The sequence below is a fragment of the Taudactylus pleione genome, unplaced genomic scaffold (assembly GCF_031769625.1).
Source record: "Taudactylus pleione unplaced genomic scaffold, aTauple2 ptg000216l, whole genome shotgun sequence".
In the NCBI taxonomy this organism is placed as follows: domain Eukaryota; kingdom Metazoa; phylum Chordata; class Amphibia; order Anura; family Myobatrachidae; genus Taudactylus; species Taudactylus pleione.
In genome coordinates this window covers 8,038,799-8,060,699 of record NW_028284618.1, presented here as the reverse complement: position 1 = coordinate 8,060,699, position 21,901 = coordinate 8,038,799, and the positions used below count along the sequence as shown (strand labels likewise).

Below are 21,901 nucleotides of genomic sequence, written 5' to 3'. Positions count from 1 at the left end.
AGTGTAAAGCCGGCATGCTTTACAGTGACTGTGGGTGCCGTTTTAAGTATGATTGACCATTGAGCAAGTGGACTCCTTTAAATTCCTGGGGATTTTTATCTCGGATAACCTAACTTGGTCCTTAAACACTGCATTTTTGTCAAGAAGGCACAACGCCTTTTTTTTTTTTTTTCTTTTTAAGATGCTTGAGATCGGCTTGTGTGAGTAGAGGGACCTTTTTGAATTTTTATCGCAGCATTGTGGAGAGTGGACCTGACTCAGACCCAGTCACTATGAGCGTACGCTCGCATGATGCGTATGCAAATATTTGAATGTGACGCGGTGGGGAGCGATCGCTCGCCAAGGTATAAGCACGCCCATCGTACCTGTACGAGCGTTCACTTTGTGTATGCAGACTCCCCTTAGCGAATGCAGAGACGCCCACTGCCCCACGTCATCTCCTGGAAGTTTTTGAAAACATTGGTACATCGACCACTATCTGATGTGAACGCAGCGCTTGTGGTAGCTTTTTTTCTACCGCAAGCATTGCGAGGAAAACTGAGGAAAAAAATGGCTGGTGACGTGTACTATGACGCTGCCTGTTAATTATGCACGCGTCTAAAACGGTGTTGAAACACTCGGGCACGCCTGCGTTCGCATCTCCAACCCCCTATTTTTACTGGACTGCCCCTGTCACCACCCACATATGGCCTCTCCTGTCACTCACTCTGCTGAGCTGGCTTTGCTGGGTGAGCGAGGGATCTGTGATCACACAGTGTAGTTCGCGCATGTGCACTGCAATGCATACGTATGCGCAGACTAGCAACCATCAGCAATTGCAAACGGACTGCAGATACCGCCCGGGTCTGAATCAGGCCCAGTGTCCTGACCTACGGGGTTGCCGTATGGTTTGGGAACTGCACTGCTGCACAATGCAAGGCTCTGGATCGGGTAGTTAGGACGGCTGGTAAAATAATTGGTGGTGTGTTACCATGCTCCCAGGAGAAATATGTAAAAAAAAAAAGTCCTGAAGAAATCAAAATAAATTGTGGAAGATCCCAGCCATCCAAACCATGCGATCTTTGAGTGGTTACCATCAAACAGGCGTCTTAGAGCCTTACAATCGTGCACAAAACTGTTGCATAATAGTTTTTTCCCTAGTTCTGTGCATATGTTAAACGGACGTAATGATCATTGATTCTTATGTTTTTTATATAGATATATATATATATATATATATAATATAATTTGTAAAGTAACTGCTATTTGTCTTATTATATGGTAATGTGCCAAGTATGGTTTTTCGTTGATATCACTTGTGCTGTTAATGACAATTAAGTATTCTATTCAAGCGAAGTACAGTAGGTACAAAGTTGTGTCAGCATGCGTTGTGTAGGGTTTACTGATCTCTCTTGACATCTCTAGCACATTGGACGCACTTGTGGAAACATTTTGTACATATAGTTTATTAGAATAGACAGAGGAGGGGGTGGGGATGTCGCAAGAGGGCGGGTTCTAGGTCAGGTACTGGAGGGAGTAGAAGAATAGAGTCTAGATTACAGTGACAGACTGGTAGAGGGTAGGAAGGGGCGGAAATCAGGGTTTTCAGAGACGGGAAGGATTATGGATGGTTCCATCGGTAAACACCATCAATGGTGCTAAACCAGCTATGCTAAACCATTGATGGTTTGCCCCATTTGATGGCCATCGCTGCTGGGGGACACAGAGGGTCACGGGCCGATCAAAAAAGGGGACAGGGCTTAGCAGCCGCTGGGGACAAAGCAAAGCTCTATGCCGATGAAAAAAAATATTTAAAAAAGGGATCGGGTCCTACTCTGCCATCAATAGCAAGACCATCGGTAACTATTGATGGCCGCCGGGGGGACGAAGCGAAGCTCTATGCCGATGAAAAAAAGCATTGGGTCCTACTCTGCCATTGATGACAGACAAACATTGGAACTCTGCCATCAATAGCAAGACCATCGGTAACTATTGATGGTCGATTGCAATCCCTACTTGGGCATCTGCAGGCAGCTGGTTCAGAGTAGGATGGAACAAGCTGCCACTAATTAACTAGTTCTCCAGCAAGGCAGGTGCCATGCACCCTACATGACCTTGGACATGTGCCCCAGTTGCTCCCCTCTCTGATCATCATTGGTCTAGCAACAAAACATCATAAATGGATGAGGACAGATGACGAGAAACAACTCGCTGTCCCCAGAGATGTCATTGTTCAGCCCCTTACTGTCCTGACTATCGAGTGGCTCTAGATTTAAAACCGCAATAATATTAAATGCCATATGTGTTTGGTTTCGCAATCTATATTATTGCTGTTAAATCCTGCAGCCAAAACTGCCAAAAATACGCGGCTTCGAAAAACTTACCGCTTAGTAAATAGACCCCTAAAAGTCTTGCTATAAGGGGTAAAAGTTGTCTCAGCAGCAAAAGACTGGTAGGCAATACATTTCAGGTAAGCTTTTCATTGTAAGCCAAAGGTACAGTATACACAGCATTCAGTAGATTGTAAAATCTCTCATTTCATTGGTCTGGGAAATTCGCTTAGTATTGTGGTAATGATGGCTATTTATCTTCCTGGTTTAGGCCCAAGATGAACTTCATAGTGTAAAAAGTGTCCCCTAGCTAGAGGTGAATTTATAAATTAAGTCATTAGTTGCAAACAATAGGTCTCTTAGCTATAGGATTGAACCTTCTGCAGACACAACATGAAAGACTATTTACGGAATGTGTGGTACTGTAATACGAAATACACAGCAATACCATATTAACAGAATGTTTTTTTTTGGATCATGGGTGTTTTAAAAAAAGCTGTTTTTTAGGTGCAACAATGCCCCTTATATGTACAAAACCTTGCAGAGGAAGGGATGGATGGATGTGCAGGTCCGGATTTCTGAAATCTGAACACATACACTTTTGTGACCCGGTTCAAACAGAGTCCTGGTTCAGAACTCTGATTTAAAAAACAAACTCTGCTATTGGATTCCGATATTTTATCAGTTTTTAATCGATCTTTAATAATTTTTATCCAAAACACGACGATGAATCCAGATCCAAAACTAAAACACGCAGGTTGGCGCACATATATATCAGACTGGTCGCCCCAAAACAGCTGTCGGTCTACCAGTCTGATGCCTCAGTTTGTTGCCAACATGAAAGCTTATATGAATGGCTGCTGATTAGTATATTTGCTGCTGTATGCCACTTATGCTAGTTTTGCACGTTTGAGCACTATTGTTTGCACTGTTTGTGAACTGATGGTTTACTAGACTTGCTAAAAATTTTGGTTAAGAAAATATTTTTTTCAATTACTTTTATGGTGTGCTGTTTTTTTGTGTTTACTGGTTTTTGCTGCTATCAATTTATGTATGATCAAGCACCCATATTATTCTACAAAGTTTAAGTATGCATCCTTGCTGGACCTCTCTATTTATTTATAAATAATATATTCAGTATATGTCTGAATAGTGAAGACCTAATTTATCAAAATTAGGATACACGTCTCACATGTAAATCCAGTAAACAAATTGCTGGATCACTTGTAGGGCTCCTGACTCTAATTTAAAGCTTTGAAAATGTGCAACCATGTGTATCATAATAATGTCTATGCATACATAATAATAAATTTGGAGTAGGGAGATTCATTTTCTTGCTTAGGAACAAGTGTGTCCCATGAACTAAATCACAAGATGTGATTTCATAGAGTGCGGGGTTTTAGGTGATTCAAATAGCCTAGATCACAGGTTCTCAAACTCTGTCCTCAGGACCCCAAACAGTGCATGTTTTCCAGGTCTCCTCACAGAATCTCAAGTGAAATAATTATCTCCACCTGTGGATCTTTTATAATGTGTTGGTGAGTAATGAATACACCTGTGCACCTGCTTGGTGACCTGGAAAACGTGAACTGTGGGGTGTCCTGAGGACCGAGTTTGAGAACCACTGGCCTAGATATTATAGTGCTGTTTGAATCACAGTTCTCACTGTTCATCTAATTCTGTGCACGAGTATTATTTCCTGGCTGGAGCGATATATTAAAGGTTACTACATGGGCAGCTCCTGCAGACAAGATAAGATCGTTTTTGATCACCATTATCACAGATCACATCATTTAAGTATATATAGTTCTACTGCTCTACGTTAGTTTTCCTCTATGTCTACTGCTGTCAGTGGCAAACGCAGGATTTCTAGAGGGGGGTTTCAAAATGCTTGATTTTAGAGTGAGTGTGGCCAGTCCATGAAGAGGGTAGAATTAGCACTTAACCAGCTTTAATATGCGTCATACAAAGTGTATTGTGTGTAATAATTTCAGCATATAGAGGACCAGCAATCACTGTAACCCATTAAATGCGGCAGTAGGGCCATCCTGCCTGAGCTGAATGTTTTTATTTTAGATGTGGGCACAATTCCAGAGTATTAGAGCAAGTCCGGGAGTCTGGGGGAGCAGCAGAAAAACCTAGCACTGCCCTGGACATATATGTACATATTGGGCTCTATAGCAGCACATCCCTAACAGTGAATGTTTTCCAGATCTCCTAGTTGGTGCACAGGTTATTTATTACTGACTGATACATGTTAAAAGTTTCACAGGTGGTGCTAATTATTTCATTTGTGATACTGTGAAGAACATGCAGCACTAGTAAAATTCTATTACATTACTATTTACATTGTGGTCATGGTGTGGGCAGGGGAGGGGGGTTTCCTGGCAGACGGAAACCCCCCCTGCATTTGCCTATGGCTGTGTAGTTAGTATCCATTCATTCTGTGAGTTAATCACTTGCTCTATAGTCTATTATGTTCATTATATTTAATTGTGTATTGTTTTGTTTCAGGGCAGGGCCTGGATTCGAGTTGCGCTCATGGAAAAACGCTTGTCTGAATATATTACAGCGGCGCTGAGAGATTATAAAACGACAAGGTTGTATAGATTTTATTCTGGTAATGTTAATAACGCTTTGTGCTAAATGCATCAATAGGGATACATTGCCTCTATGCAAACTGTTTACGGAGGGAGTCCTGAGACGCAATCAGTGGGGGCGTAACTCGTGCTTATTACGGTCGCTGCTACGGTCTGTGTCGCTTTCGAAAGTGAATTTTCATGTTTTCCCTCATATAGGCCAGCCGTATAGCCACCACTGCTCGCTTACATATACAAGTCCACATGTGGTCTTTACGTTAGACTGTTTATTAATGAAAACATTATATATAAAAAATATATATATATGAGTTGATTCTCGTTTCATTAAATAAAACTTCAATAACTGATGTATTTTTATATGTAGGCTTCAGTATAGTTAGCTGTGATCTTGGACAAATACACACCGAGCCCTTTGTAGAAGAGACATAAATCTACATAGAGAGAGAGAATTGGACAGAGCGCTAAACAGTCTGATTGTTCTGTAGCTGGAACATTGCTGTGATTAAAGGATGCGAGAATTCTGCTGCAGGGTGACTGGTCCCATCTATTGACACAGAGCATAAACCAATCTTACACTATTACATTAATGTGTCTGAGAGTCCTATAGATGTCTGACCCAGTCCTGTCTACAGACACTGAATGGCGGGTCGAGAATGACCAAGACTTTCAGAACATAAGTCTATTTGCTCTTACTGACTAACATTAATGTGTCTTCTAAGTGCCGTTACATCTTTTCTTCTATTTAACCTGTCTCCTGTTCTGACCCAGTACGAGGCAGTCACTACATATACATGTACCAACCACACTGGAATATATAACATTTTAAATTATGGCTTATATATTGATTATAAGGATGTAATTTATTATAGTAAGGAAGGTGCTACCACCCACATCCTAATAACCATTGAGAAAGGTTTATGTATTGTGCGCTATACAAACAAGACACGTATCTCAAATCATTCATCTTTATTCATTTAGGCTTAAGGTTATATGTATGATAAGGGCCTTAATGGCCTTGACAAATCACTGCACAACAATGAAAATGTTTCCGATGTGAAAATAGTTACTTCTAATTGATTTCAGCATGCAAAGAATGAATATGACATTTAAAACTCTGTTAGCTCTGAGTTCCGAGATATAGCCCATTTATGACGATGTAGGGGTATTCCTAGTGAAGTGGGCAGAATGGAGAGAATCTTACCAGCAATCTGCGTTCCGCGCAGAGGGGGCGGGGCCTAATGACCAAATTAAATCAGTTATTTGTCCCCTCCCCTATTCAAATATATGCGATTCACGGTATCACACACACAGGATAACTGTGGTGCACTGAGTGACAAGCATAGTGAGCGATTCCACCAAGACATTTCAGCAATGGAACAAAGATATCAGTGTAGGTGATCACTACTGCAGGACAGTGACAAGAGATGCCCCAGAAGAGGAGTACAAGCGACAAGCAAAGAGAAAGCACCCCCATGAATAGGCCACTATATTAGATGGTACTTTCGTATGCTGTATGTTTGTTTTGTATGCTGTATGTTTGTTTCGTTTTGTGTTCTTATTTGTGATTGTTTGAATTAAAACAACTGTTATTTATTTTCTATCAAGAAAATATCAGATTATTTAAAAATAGCTTTTCACTAATGTACATACAGTGTAGTGTAGCTCAAAAAATAGAGTTAGTAAAAACATTCTGAAATCATTTTAGTTTTTCTTGACCTCAAATTAGTAATGTGTGACTATTTTTACAAAGGAAACAAATTGAAAGTATTAATTTGTTGTACAGTGTTATTACAGTGGGATGCATGTGTGTGTCTGCTGTTCATTGCTGTTTTGCAAACTAATCTCTATAGTTTGCTAATCTCTTAGGGGCAGATTCATTTATCCATGTGGTTTACCCTGGGGCTAAAGCTCTGCCCTGAGCTATTCAATCAGTGCCACTACGCCGCACTGTAAGCCCCAGAGGGTGCACATAGCGTGGACATTTCCTCGCAGCCTGAGAGTAATTCCATAGCTCCTGGCACTTAACCCGGAAATTATGGACTAAAGCACGTTAGCCGTGCGTTCACTGTGCGGGAAATTGCCTAATAATTGAATAACATTGGTTCTCAATCATTTTCTACCTGGGTACTCCCAGCAGCCTATTTGTGTTATTTGTATCCAACATTTTCAAAGCCATACATTTTTAATTAATATAATTGCACCTCTTCGATAAAAAGTCTTGGGGCCGCTGTATGTAATAACAGTGAATGTCAGTATAAACAAGATTTATATTAACATAAAAAATGCACAATTTACAAAACAACTATTGCTCACATATATGTCCTTTTAGCATATGTAACGCATTATGTACTAACAATTACAGGGATAGACTTTTGCATTTTCAACTTTAATTATTGCATTTTTTCACACCTCACTTTTAATTAGCTAGAAACTAGTATAGCATATAATGACATGCTATTTCATAGGCTGATGTCATAGTCACAAGTCCTGAAATTAGGTGTTCATGGCGCGGTGATGTGGATTTCACTGAATCCAGATAATCCCTTTTATGCAGAAAACATCAGTGAGTATGTCACTATATTTTCCAGCCTGTCATTAAGGTTCTACTGTGAAGCCTAATTATCACCCCCAACATTGCAGAAATGTTTTCCAAGTACAAAAATAGTCCACAACCAAGCGCACTTTATAAATCTATTAATTGGTTATATTGAGATGTAGAACTAGACTTGTATAATAACATGAAATACTGTTTATAGAGTACAAACCATATTAGTACATGACAGGCAATTTATCACATAGAGCTCAGCCAAACAAGCAACCTGTGACTTATAAAGGCAGGAAGATTCTTCCTATTAAAACATGGTATAGCTCATACTTGCCAACTCTCCCAGATTGTCAGGGAGACTCCCTGAAGAGTCTAGCAATCTCCCTGATTGCGGTATGTTGTCAGGAAGCCGGCGGTCAAAATGCTGACCGCCGGCTTCCCGACAGTGAAATCCCGGCATGGGACAAATGATAGGCGTCTAAATACCGGCGCCTATTATTAGCCCCACGGCGAAATCCTGACGCCCGGCATACCGATCGTTGGTAAGCCAAGCATCGGGAGCGAATAGATGGGAGGGAGGGATAGGTTTAGGGTCCTCTGGGTTGACTTAGGGTTAGGCACCCCCCCCAGGAGGGTTAGGCTAGGGGAAGGGAGGGGTGAGGCATTGGGGTGTGGGGAGGGGGGTTAGGTTTAGGCACTCCTGGGGGAAGGTTAGGGTTAGGCACTATGGGGGGAGGTTAGGTTTAGCACCCCTAAGGGAGGGTTAGGAGGGGGGGGAGAGGGTTAGGGATAGCCTTTATACTTATCCTGTTGGGATCTCCATATGCCGGCTTTCCGGCGTTGGTATTTCATCTGCTGGGCTGATGTCTGGCGGTATAACGTACCAATTCCCTGATTGCATCTTACTCCCATTATGGAGCTGTTATATTAAAAACAAAACAGATATATAGATATATATTTCAAATGGAATCATTAGTATTATTTCCCTGCACTGGTTACAAGGCACATTGATCCCTATGGAAAACAAATACAAAAATGATAGCGCCATTTGCCTATCCCAGACCAGTTCTAATACAATAATAATTTATTTATATTAAAAAAAAAAGACGATATGTCTTGACATGCTTAACTACCTTAGAAGGACTATAATAATCCTGTATTATGACATGTATATTATGTGCAATAGCATTAATTAAAAAAAAGTCTAATTCATAAATACTGTTGTATACAATCTTTCCAATAATAAAAAGAAAATCACCTCTTCTACATGTGTAATAATAAACAGATGAATTCAATGTGTGAATAATATACGCAAACACTAGAACGACCAAAAACATAAAATATATGAAAAATAAATTAATTAATAAATGTGAAAAAGAATAAATGTAATAAAGATAAATAAAAAAATTAATACATCTTAGGCCTTCTTCTACATATCTCATATATCTGCATTAAACATTGTATCATCCACAAAGCGAAAAAAAGTCTCTAATTGGCTCTATGATCTTCCTTATTTTCTATGTGCAATAAAACACACTAAGTAGCAGAAAATGTATCAATACTGCATTCCAATCGTACAGAGTAACCAATCGGGGTGAACCCGTAATCACTCTTCATGAAAAGTCACAGTGTAATTCCCTTGTTGCTCCAATGCCAATTTTCACGTTGTATATTAGCTGTGCTGTATGAAAATTTTTGATCCTCTGTTTGTAAACACCTCTATTAAGCCAAAAGGCAGGGCTTTGTGATTGCCGCAATTGCCGGTAATTAATCGCTCACCTGATGGGGGTATTGTATGGGATACCAAGCTGCGTCGTGACCCCCTCAGTCAGTCGGCTCCTGTGACTGTAAGTCCGCCGTATATCGGCTCTCCACACCGGAGTGTCTGGTGCTGCTCGCAGAGGCCGCTACACATCCAGTGAAACGCAGCCGGCAACGTGTACTCAGTCCCGGACTCCAAGTGATATCCGGTAAGAGTGAGGGCAAGGCAGACCGATGGAAAAACTACACATGCCACTCGCGACCCACCAAAAAAAGAAAAGTTTTTATTACAAGAAATGGGGTGTTTAAAATGATATTCACAATAACCGTATAATAATGTTGCATGGGGTATTGGGCCTGACTCAGAGTTAAACGCTATGCCGATGTTTTCGCAGTTGAGCGATAATCGCCAATCTGCGCATGCGTCTGAGTTGCACTGAGCATGTGTCGAGGTATATTACCATAGTCGTACGCAGCGACTTTTTAATTGTATCGTGAGTGAGAGTCTGAGCGTTATTGGCAGGCAATGGCGTGTGGCGACAAAGAATGCAAGACCATTTTAGGGGTGATTCCATATGCAAGAGAGAGGTCTCCAGCATTTTAGAACACAAGACCATTTTGCAAGAGCATAAGGCTACTCAGATGTCCGATAACACAGGTCTGCGAAATTTAAGGTATTGAAAGCTTTTTTTATTAATACTTTTTATATTCTTAATTATACTCCTGTGTACATCAAGAAATAGTATATTAAAAAAATTGACCACATCACATTTACCTATAAGGTGGTTACATACATTTTTAAGAAAAAGCAAAAAGTTTAATTGTTTTTGACATATTTATTGTGAAATACGAAGACGTATAGATAATATCACTGTGTTTTTGTCTTAATTACACAATAAAACAACAATAAAACCAAACAATAATAGAAACAAACCATAATTATTGAAAAAATCGTTAATATCTTTTTTTTTTTGTTTGTCTTCAAACTGCGTTTTGTGTGTTTTCGCTTATAAGCGTTTTCTGTGTATCATCTAGCAGTAGTCAGTCGTCATGCTGACGTCCCAACGACCCTGGTATCTTCTTTCTACATCTTTAATGTATTGGTGGAACCATTCACCCTGTTTTCACTGTAGTCTCTGAGATTATTCAGGAAATGCTCAAAATGGGAATTCAAAAAATGTACCTTTTATTGCAGCCAAGGTTTCTGTAACTATTAAGCATTTCCCTGACAATTTCTTTGTAGTTTGGATCCTTGACATTGCCTAAAATTTTTTAAATCACTTGTACTGTATGAGTGGTGTGTACTGTGTGTGTGTGTGTGTGTGTGTGTGTGTGTGTGTGTGTGTGTGTGTGTGTGTGTGTGTGTGTGTAGTGTGTACTGTGTGTATGTGGTGGTAGGCAGGGGTTAAAATGAGCCAGCACAGGGCAAAACTGTGTTGCATCTGTTGTATTTGGTTCCACCCTCGCCAGCTCACCTCGTAGTTTGTAGTTGTTGTGTGTGTGCAATGTTCCTTTAGACAATATGGGGTTTAGGCCCTTTGTAAATTTCAGTTCCAGGCCAATGTGGGCTTTAATCTGGCACTGGGCGGGGGTAAGTTTTATGATGAGAACTGAATTGCAACGTTCTATACTACCGACTGAATTCATTTAAGAAATGTTTTATAATAAATGTAGGCAGAATAAATTTATTTCTTTAAAGAATATGAAAAAAAAGACATTCATAAATACACGTTTTGCAGAAAAACGTGATGCGATATGCAAAATGTTCAGAAGCCAAAAATCTATAACTATCACATAAATTCGGTAAAAAAGCTTTTTCATCGCAGACCTGTGTAATCAAAGCACCTGCGGCCAATGCAACGTCTTAGTGCGCTGATGCCGCGACTTTTTACACAGTCTCTTGGAATTGCAAAGCCGCAGGTGGGCGTCTCAATACATTCCTCGGCATCTGCGTCATTTGCATATTTGCGTATATCTGCTGCATACACAGACGCAGCACTGGCGGCATTAGCGTACAACTGTGAATCAGGCCCATTGTTATTTCACCTCCTTTTATAAACTCCATAATGTGATTTTGGCCAAATCGCTGCGTGGAAACGCGCTCTGGCCTTGCGCTATTTACAGAAACTGCTCTATTGTTATACTAAGGTTCTGTAATTGCTTCTTTTCTATTTTCTGCTCTGAGAATACCTTTCACCGACTCTGCGCAGGCTCGGAAGAGACTTTTTTTTAACATTGTCTTTTTATATATACTTGTTCTTTTCTGTCATAAAGTACTACGACCAGCTGAGATATCAATTATCTGCTGCTCGGCAAGATTCCAGCCACCTTACAACCATGGAATCCTGCGAACACAATATATAAAAACTGACAATTATACGCTGAGTCATTTACTAAGCAGTAAAATCTGCCATACTTGCCTACCCTCCCGATTTGGCCAGGAGCCTCCCGAAAATTGGGTGCCACTCTCTGCCCCCCGGAAAGGCAGGCAAGCCTTCCGGTCCCCGGGTATTTATCTGCCCCCCCCCTCCCTGCGAATACAGTATGATCCCCGGCAGCGGGAGGGCCGGTGACACAATTCGGGCTGTCACGTCCATGCCCCGCCCCCCGTTGACGCGTCATATTCTGGACTGCACCCCCTTTTGAAGTGACACGCCCCCTGCTGAGGACACCCGACAGCTCCCTCCCGGATGGAGGGAGCTAGAAGTCGGCAACTCTGGGGTGCAGCATATTCTGTTCTATGCGAATGGTCCCGGTTAGCCCTAGGCGCATACACAGATGTCCACCCACAATTCTAGATGATTTCCCCGAAGGCATGTGACCTGTGATAGTAATGTGCATTTGGGCAAGGTGTAGGCAGGTAATATATTTGATACTATGGATTATCCACTTTAATTTCCAATTTACCTTTTTTTCCAAATACATCATTGGGGGAGATATATGAAACCGTCTAAAAAGGACAAGTGGAGAAGTTGCCATAGTAAGCAATCAGATTCTACTTATCATTTATCAAGTACATTCTATAAAATGATATCTAGTAGCTGATTGGTTGCTCTGGGAAGTTTCTCCACCTGTCCTCCTTTAGACGATTTGATACATCTCCCCATAAGAGGGGTATTCAATATGAAACGTTAACTTCACTGTCGAAGTTAACGTTTCATATCGGAGTTTTTACCTGCGTTAAAGTATCGGGCGCGCCCGCTTATCCCCGTATTCAATATAAAATTAATGAAAACGGGAACCTCCGAAGTTGGATTTGCGTAAAGTTACAAATTTTTCCTTAAAAAAATTGTAAGACCCCCTAAAGTTGTAAAAACATGGGGGATCACTATGGGTACCCCCGTTTTAGCCTTTAAATGAAAGTCGGGGATTTAAATAGCCTCAGCAGGTGTTTTTTTCCCGACATTGAAGAAGTATTGCAGAAGAGCACTTAGTTTTTTTTTTAAGTGGTCCCATCAAATATGGGGTATATGAAAATGGGTACTAGCATATTTTTAAGTCCCTAAAGTAAGTTTTTAAAAATTCTGCATTTGTGCACCTGCCGCTATAATTCTATTCTAGAAAACACCTGCCGCATACTTGCAGAATAGCCCTGAACCTATTTCCCTATTGTTAATCATTTTTTTCCCATTTTAATTTTTTTTCACCCCAATTTTTAAAATAATTTTTTGGGGTGCCCCTATTTTTTTTTAAAAAAACTTTTTTTGACACAGTTCTTTTTTAAATGTCATTCCCAGGGGTGCAGGCTATTTTTTTTAAGCCTGCACCCCTAAACCCCAAATCTGCACTTTTTTTTCGACACCTATTCAATGGTGAAAAGTTATCCCCGTTTTTTATCAGACTTTTCAAAACTGCAAAAAGTCTCTGAAATTGAATAGGGTGTAAAACTAAAACCTGCGATAATGACGTCATACCTCTGATATTAACGCAAAAACTGACTTATCGCTCCCATATTGAATACCCCTGTAAGACTTTGGAACTTCACTTTTTATTAAGTTACAAGTTTAGGACAGTCTAAAATTGGGTATACACTACACGATCCATCGTACGATATATATAATTCCGACGGGGATCAGAACGATATTTATCATACACATCGTATATTGTGTGTGTCCGATTCATCATTATCGATGGTCGTTCATCGCGTTGTCCCATCTGCTGTGCTGGACGGCAGGTGGGATGATGCAATGAACGACCCGGTGCTGTTACATGCAGCAGGTAACGACACACAGCACTGTCGCACACCAGATGGCGCCGTGTGTTTGGCGCGCGCATGTATCATTACATCGCATTGCACTGTCACATCATATAGCGTGTACCCAGCTTTATTTTAGGTGTCAAATTTTATTGATTATTTATATTGGTTAATATGTTATATGAATAAAAATTTGCTCTCAGGCAGTGCAGAAGGCATCCACTGAATATAGAGAGCACCCACTGATCCAAATCATTGGGCTGTGAATAATTTGGGTCATTTCGTTCACCCATACAGGCTTCTTCACCAACAAAACATGCAGACTCCCCCACTTGAAATTTATTACAATGTCTTAACTTGTCCTAAAGTATGTAGCCTCCTTATTTGCATTTGGTTGCGGAATCAAACTCTCGTGCAGCTAGCCCTCTTGCTCTGTGACATGCCCCAATTTGCCCAGGTATTAGATGATGAGGATTTTAGACCTGATTTAAGTTAATTCTAGCTATAGAACAGTGGTGCTCAATGCATCATAGTGCACAAGATTTCATTTCATGCCCAGGCCCGTTCCCATATAAAATTATTGCTACTGTTAAATAAAAGGCACATGATTCCACAAAAGATTAAGAAAAGGGCATTTGTACTGCGTGTACACAAAGGGACAGATCAACAAACCACAGCCAAAGAATATTGTTTGCAAAAATAGGGATTGTGCAGAAAAAGGAATATCTATAGAAAAAAATGTTTAAACCTTTAAAACATTACGTCCTGTACACACAGGGCCTGATTCAGAGCCGGACGCTATTTGTGCTCGCTCGTTCAGAAAAAGGGGCCGGATATTTAAATAGATCGCTCGCTCTTTGCGGTCTGTTGACGCCTCTATGTCTGAGTGAGCGAACGAAACATGCGCTCGCTATTTTGTAAAGACGCCCCTTGGCCGCTCGCATCATACGTCATCTCCGCTATTTATTTGATTAGTCGAGTACATCGAAAGGCGTATGAACTGCTCGCTATTCTTGTGGTAGCATTTTCCTACCGCAATCATGCGAGCAGTTCAGGCTAAAAGACAACCAAGGGACGTGGTCGATGACGCTGCTTTGTTAATTATGCACACCCTTAAAACGCCCGTTTTGACCGTTTGGCACGCCTGCGTTCGGATCTCCACTCCCCGTTTTCAAGCACCTTCCCCTGTTACCACCCACAAACGCCTCATCCTGTCACTCAAATTAGCAGGCACTCGCTATTTTGCGAGCACACGAATTCCGACCGCACTGCCTGGTTCGCGCATGCGTATTACAACCCATACGCATGCGCAGATGTGCAAACATCGCTCGGAGCGAACGAGCGGCCGCTTACGAGCGGCTATGAATCAGGCCCATAGTCCACTCATCAGTGGTGTCCCTAGTTCTTTTAGAATTCCTACTCTTCTTTCTTATGAATCTCATTCACACAATTGCTCACTGCAGGAACAGGAATACATTACTGATTACTGCTGTGCTAGCAATGTAGCTTTTCTAGAATTTCTCTGTCTGGTATTTTTGTCTCGCGTTGGCAGGTGGTGCTTTCGATTATTGGAGTATTTGGATGCGATTTCAATTTGCTTAGGCAGAACAGTCAATAAGGCATTTTTAGCCATTGGTCATTTTAAAACAAAATGTTCTTAAATTGCCATTTAATAGTTCTCCACAAAGGTAAATTAAATTATGAAGATGTAAGTTTTAAAATGACAACAAAAAAAATAAACTTTTTTTTTTTTTAGAGAAAGAAAACTTTTTTCTATGCATGTAGAAAATAAAGCACTGACCAGCACACTATAGAGCCCTAAGCGTACATTGAAACCGATAGCAGTAAAGCGTGTCACAGAGGCGTTTTGACCCCAAAATTGAAAGCACAAATGAGTGCACATTACTCCAAACTGTGCACTTATTGTTTGTGCGGCTTAAATTTTGAGGTAAAACCTGCTGATTTGCGGTGCGCCTGTCCTCTTCAAGGAAACCGCACAGAATCCGACTGCAGACGTGTGCAGCCTATATCATATTGCCTGCTGGTTAGCATGATCTGCACTGTCATTTCTACTAGATTACATTAAAATTTAGTTTTTGCTTCAAGTGCCATTCTATGGAAATGAGTTCCCTCTGTGCAGGCTGTGAAGAGAAAACATTAATCACAGTGCACGTGCCCAAAGGATATTGCTTTAAAAATCTAGTCGGTTGTGCTTTTGGTGATTGCACTTGTGGTTATGTCATCATAATGTATTGCAGACCTTGAATTTTTGTTTGTTGAACTGAAAGTTATTTTCTACACCGCAGGAGGTTTTACGATGATGGAGCGATAGTCTTGGGTGAAGAGGCAAACATGCTCGCCGGTATGCTGCTTGGTCTCAACGCCATTGATTTCAGGTAGTTACACCACTTGGAACTTCCACTGCCTGCTCTATGGAGTCCCTCTGGAGTTAATGAAGGAAAGCATTCAGTTATATTTGTCAAGAGAAGACAGTTCTAGTTGGCTTCATCTAAAGCTCCTGAAGTTACTCATCTGTTCAAATGATTTTATGTTATGTTTATAGACTGTAATACATTTTGAATCAGCAGACACACATGGAGTTAATTTATTAATGTTAAATTTTTTACAGAAATAGCATGAAAGTATAGTTGTGTCCAAATTATTCCAGCTGAGGTAGGGTTTACCATCCTTTCATTTTTAAATTCCTGGACAGGGGCATGACCAAAACCAAAGTCGGGTTGTTGCCATTTTATTTGTCAGATTTCAGGCCATTTTCTACCAATTCTAATAAAGTGACTCTCTTGCCTCGTGATATGTCTCAAAGCCCCCTTATGCCCCTAAATAAGTCTCAGAGCCACTTAATGACCTTACATGCTAGACCAGACCCTTCTTATGCAACTTTATATGCCTCAAAGCCCCTTCTCTTTTCACCCTCCCTGCATCTCTCCAGCTCCAGCCCCCATGAGTCTTGCAAGCCCCCGCTCCACTTCTGTCTCTTCAGTCTTTCCAGTTCCAGCGCCCCTACTGTCTCTCAAGCTCTGGCCCCCCTTTTTTTCTATCTAGCTCCAGCCCTTTTGTGGCTGGTCAGCTCCAGCACCCCCTTGTGTCTCTCCAGCTCCAGACCCCCTTGTGTCTCTCCAGCTCCAGACCCCCTTGTGTCTCTCCAGCTCCAGACCCCCTTGTGTCTCTCCAGCTCCAGACCCCCTTGTGTCTCTCCAGCTCCAGACCCCCTTGTGTCTCTCCAGCTCCAGACCCCCTTGTGTCTCTCCAGCTCCAGACCCCCTTGTGTCTCTCCAGCTCCAGACCCCCTTGTGTCTCTCCAGCTCCAGACCCCCTTGTGTCTCTCCAGCTCCAGACCCCCTTGTGTCTCTCCAGCTCCAGACCCCCTTGTGTCTCTCCAGCTCCAGACCCCCTTGTGTCTCTCCAGCTCCAGACCCCCTTGCGTCTCTCCAGCTACAGCCCCCCTTGCCTCTCTCCAGCTCCAGCCACCACTTCTGTCTCTCCAGCCTCACTGCACCCCACCCAACTCCAGCCCATACCCACCTATGATGTTGTCTTTTAGCAGCTGCAAGTCCTCTGCTATTTCTCTGCTATTTAGCACTGACCGTAATGTCACAGGCCGGCCCTCTGTGCTGATCCAGCCCTCACCACAGCCCCTCCTCCAACCATGACCTCAACACTGGGGAGGAGGCGGGCCATGAAAAGGACTGGATCAGCACAGAGGGCCCGGACGGTGACGTTACTGTCAGTGCATCACTGGCCAGCCCTCTTTGCTAATACAGCCCTGCCTGCCATTGGAATTCTTGACTCCATCAATCAGGGATTGGTCAGCCTCCGGACTCTGGATAGTGCTGCCAAATTCCCTAAGATGAGGTGAGAGAATCACTGTCCATGCAGTCCATGCAAAAATTCCCAACGTGGACAAATTGCTAAAAGTCCAAATCTTATACAATCAGCCACTTATGGCATTGCTGTAAACTGTGCGGGAGTGTGGAAGAATACTGCAAGCTAATAACTATTGTCTGATAATTATTAGCCTGATAATTATCCTATTGATGTTCATAGGGTCGCTATAGGGAATCGCAGTCATTTGTGTGTAAAAGGAGACAGTCATTGGTCACACCTTTCTGTACTGTATATTCAATGTCCTAAAGCTTTTAGAGAGCACCGATCATTAGAGGAAAGTTGTGTTATAATGAATGTTTAGTACTAAATGTGGGACAGCGCTAAAGTGTGTAGTTTTATTTCTCCATATACTGATACCTTGCCAAAATGGATATAATTAACACAAGCTGTCATGCATTATAATCTTCATCCACAGTTGTCTACGGCAACTTCACACCAAATTCTGTTTGAATACAGACCCAGTCGCACACAGATACACAAGTGTTTTCTATCAAATTAATCGTTGCAGTCTTAGGAAGCAGTTTGTAGTATGCGTTTTGTAAGTAAGATGCATGTTCGGGCGAAAAAGACTCAAAAATGATGCTTGGCGCAAGCCTGGTCGAACTGGACCTGGTGGCTCACACTCATTCCAGGTGGCTTATGCCGCATGGTGTATTGAGGCTTGGTGTTTGAGGACGCATCTGTATTGGCCTTATTCGTGGTTGGTGTGACACTTAACACAACTAATTATAGTCTATCAATAAATCTATATCGGCAAAGTTTTTTTTTTTTTTTTTTTTTTTTTTAGAGAAGTGCCAAACCCCCTCCCACTTAGGGCGGGATTCAATTAGTGGTGAAAAGCGCTATGTTTTTCGCTAATTCGCCTGGTCTGAGATTAAGTTATTGCGTACTTTCACTATCCGCGTTCCCGCTTTTCGCCCTTTTCAAATGCAAAAAAGGCGAAAAAGCGAACGCGAGAATGGTGAAACTACCGAAAAGGACTTCTTTCTTGGGGGGAATTAGTCTGTACCCCCCAAAAAAAGTGTAAGTGACCCTGTAAGCAATATAGAAGTGTATTAATAGCTGTAATAATAGTATTTTGGGTTCCTAAATTGAGTCAAACAGCTGTTATATGCACTTTTGTGTTAGTGTGAAAAAAGAATTGCTGTAGTTAATTTGGGGGTACACTTAAATTGGTACTAGTATATTTTGAAGTTAATGAAGTGCATTTTAAAAAAACTTTAGAAAAAAAAACTGCTGCAGCCCCCTGCAATCCTAAAAACACCTGTTCCATCCATACAGTACCCCAAAATGCCCGACCCAATATTTAAAACCCATTTTCAAACACTTTTTAAATTTTCACCCCCAAAATTATGAGACTTTTTTAGGGGCTATTAAGATAAATTTTACTATTTTTATTGCCTAATTAGTCATTAGGGGGGGGTGCCCAATGGGTTCTGAACCAAGTCCCTACATTTTTTTAATCAAAAATAGGGATTTTGCACTTCTTTTCTCCTGCCTTTGGGTGGAGAAACTTTTTTGCCCGTGTTTGCCTATGGAGTTTTCGCACATGTGAAAACATCCTGGAATTGAATAGGGCTAAAACCGCGCATCCGCGAAAACATTTTTTGCCTCTAATTGAATACAGGCCTTAGTGATCATTTCAGCTCTAAACCAATCACTATAATATTTCAGAATAACCGCTACTGACTTCTGTGACTGCACCACAAACCATTCTTAGGTCATAAATGGCATTCAACGCCATATGATTTCCTCCTCATTCTCCACATGTAACCAATCACAGCTCACCCCTAGTCCTCGGAGCACCTGGGCCAGGTGGCACTAAGACTATCAGCATTGTGAGTAGCCTTCAAGTAAGCCTATTAGAGACCTCTATTCCCAACAATTACTCTGCAGGTGTCTTGAAATTATGAGTAACAAGTGACAGTTGAAGGATTATATGTAGTCTATTATTTTAATGTTAAATTATCTCATGATGGTTTTACTATATGCTGTTATCTGGTTTTATTGCCATATTTGGGAGACGGTGTGTCATGGAAAAATTGTGACATCTACAAAGTTTGGGAACCTGCGCACTGTATTTAGCAATCCTGTTCAGAGATGCACCCAGTTCACATGGACGGCTTTAACTTCTATATTTTATCAGAGTGGAAAGCATTCTCCCATATCCCAAATGCCAGAACCCTGATCACCCTGTAGAGTGCATTTGTGCACCTTCATTTGCTATGTCATCTACTGAGCAGGCTTCTTCAAGCTCATGCAGATCATTCTGTGACATATATAGTGGACACTGCCCTTGGAGCAGGGCCGGCTCAAGGCACGTTTGACCAGTGCCGTTAAACAGGTGCGCACCCCTCCCAACCATCCCGATTTTCAGCGGACAGTCCTGTTTTTCGGGCACTGCCCCGCTGTTCCACCTGCGGGCCGAAGTGTCCCGCCGGTGGTTGGGAGGTTGGGCACCCCCACCGCTGCAGCTGTGCCGCAGTGCCGGCCCCGGAGAAGAGGAATGGATGCCGCGCGCATCCATTCAGTGCAGAGAGAGGGCTGGGGGCAGCCCAGCTACTGAAAGAGTGCTGGGCTCGTCCCCAGCCTGACATTAAATGGGAGGCGTGCAATACCGGCTCGCCCCCAATTAGCGTAATTTAGGGGTGTGGCCTATGGAAATTAGGCCACACACCCTTTACGGTTGCAGGGTAAGGGGGCGTCGGTGACCCTCTGCACAGAGTGTGGCTCCTCCTCCAGCCAACCCTGCCTTGGTGTATACTTATACTTTGGTACAGGCCTGTGGCTCTCCAGCTGTTGTGAAACTACAAGTCCCAGCATACCCTCCCACTGGTCAGCTGGCAAAGCATGCTGAGACATGTAGTTTCACAACAGCTGGAGAGCCACAGGTTGGTCAGGCCTGCTTTAGTATGATAGCTGAACCAAACTCAACGTGAGTGGTAACACTTCTCTATGGGCCTAATTCAGATCCGCTCGTGAGCGCTTGCAAGCGGGTCGATGTTGGCCCAGTGCGCATGCGCACGACGGAGGTGGCTCCGTTGTGCACATGCGCGAGACCCGGATAGCATGGGTCTCGCTACAAAGGGGCGTGCTGTCGATGGTGAGTGACAGCACGCCCCCTTTGGTGGGCATGTCGGGGGAGTGGCTGCCCAGACGGAGGCGTTCCTATGGGAATGCCTACCGTCTGGGGCCGGCCCCACTGACATCACAAGTGATGTCAGTGGGAGTGCCTTCAGCTCTGATACAGCACTCCAGGGCTTGCGGCAACGAGACCCTACCACAAGGGTCTTGTCGCAAGCCCGATGGTCGCGATGGTCAAGACCATCGCGAACATCTTTTTGGCCGCTCGCTATAGCTGTGGGTGGTCACCCAGAGCTATACGAGCGGCCTGGAGGCCGCTCTAAAAAAAAGAGAAGGACGGCGCTGATTCAGAGCGAGCGCTCTGTCGGAGCGTCCGGCTCTGAATCAGGGCCTATGTTCACTCCCTGGTGTCTTCTACCTGGAACAAATTTATTATCCGTAAAAGTGCCTATTGGACTGAATAATATGTCCTCTTTTAGGTGAAGCCCTAGATCGCTGGTTATTTGGCTTGCCACATTTTGCAAAGGGATCTGCTGACTGGTCCACTTCTGTGAAATTACTTCTCTTAAAGGACCAACAAATCTAAAATGCACATTGCAAGAGTTTGTTCATTCTTTGGAAAAACTGAGTGAACAAAAGATGACCATGTTGTGCAATATTGCAGCTGATACTGGGCAATTGGCACTAAGAGGCCACAGTGAAGCCAGAAATGATCCTGGTGAGTGGCCGAATCAGCCTGTGTGGTGCCACCATAATTGTGTAAATATGTCGAGGCCAAATCTAAAGTGATAAAATTAGACCTAGTGTTTGGTAAGGTGGTTACAAGACATCTGTCTCAGAAGTACGTATGTGACAGATGAAGGCTATTTCATGACTACATCCTATACAGGTTGTGACCGTGCACACATTTCTGTGCCCATAGTACAACTGCAAATCGGTTCCTCTCTGAAGCAATTTGGATGAATTTTACAAGTTTCATTGCAGTCTCTCCTGGGTACTGGGGCACAGGGACTAATAAGGTTTGTGCATCCCTGTAAAATGGTTACAGTATAAAACTGGAAAAAAATAATTTTACAGTGATGCTTTCAACTTTCGACAAATAATTGTAACATTTTTCAAGTTCTCTTCAGCTGAGTTCCATAGACCTTCTTAGAGCAGACTCTTGGATTCCTAGTCACAATACACAACAATACAATACAACAATACACAACAGCCGTCATCCAATACACAAGCTTTGCGTTCATTCATGCACGACGTGTGTCTGGATTTTTAGACTAAGGAGCAAACATTATGGAATGTGGTTTTTGTTTTCTGATTTTTATTTATTTCCAATCCAAAGTAAAATTATGACTTCACTGAAAACCGTGCTGAAATTGCTTAAACAATTGCTGTCAGTGGTGCTTGCATTATTTGAAGTGATCCATTACTTCCTGTGCAACTGTGCTCTGGTGCAGGCTGCATCACTGTATATTACTTCAACACTAACGATGGTTGCGTTTTT

General features: G+C 42.3%; 1 protein-coding gene across 2 annotated transcripts in view; it reads left to right on the top strand.

The window, feature by feature from the left end:
- The window catches only part of RUNDC3B (RUN domain containing 3B), a 275,604-nt gene that overhangs the window by 151,128 nt on the left and 102,575 nt on the right, over positions 1-21,901 (top strand). For both annotated transcript variants that reach the window (XM_088478631.1, XM_088478630.1), the window contains exons 4-5: positions 4,824-4,909; positions 15,717-15,806. In XM_088478631.1, the coding sequence (XP_088334757.1) occupies positions 4,824-4,909; positions 15,717-15,806 (176 nt within the window). The remainder of the gene's footprint in view (positions 1-4,823; positions 4,910-15,716; positions 15,807-21,901) is intronic.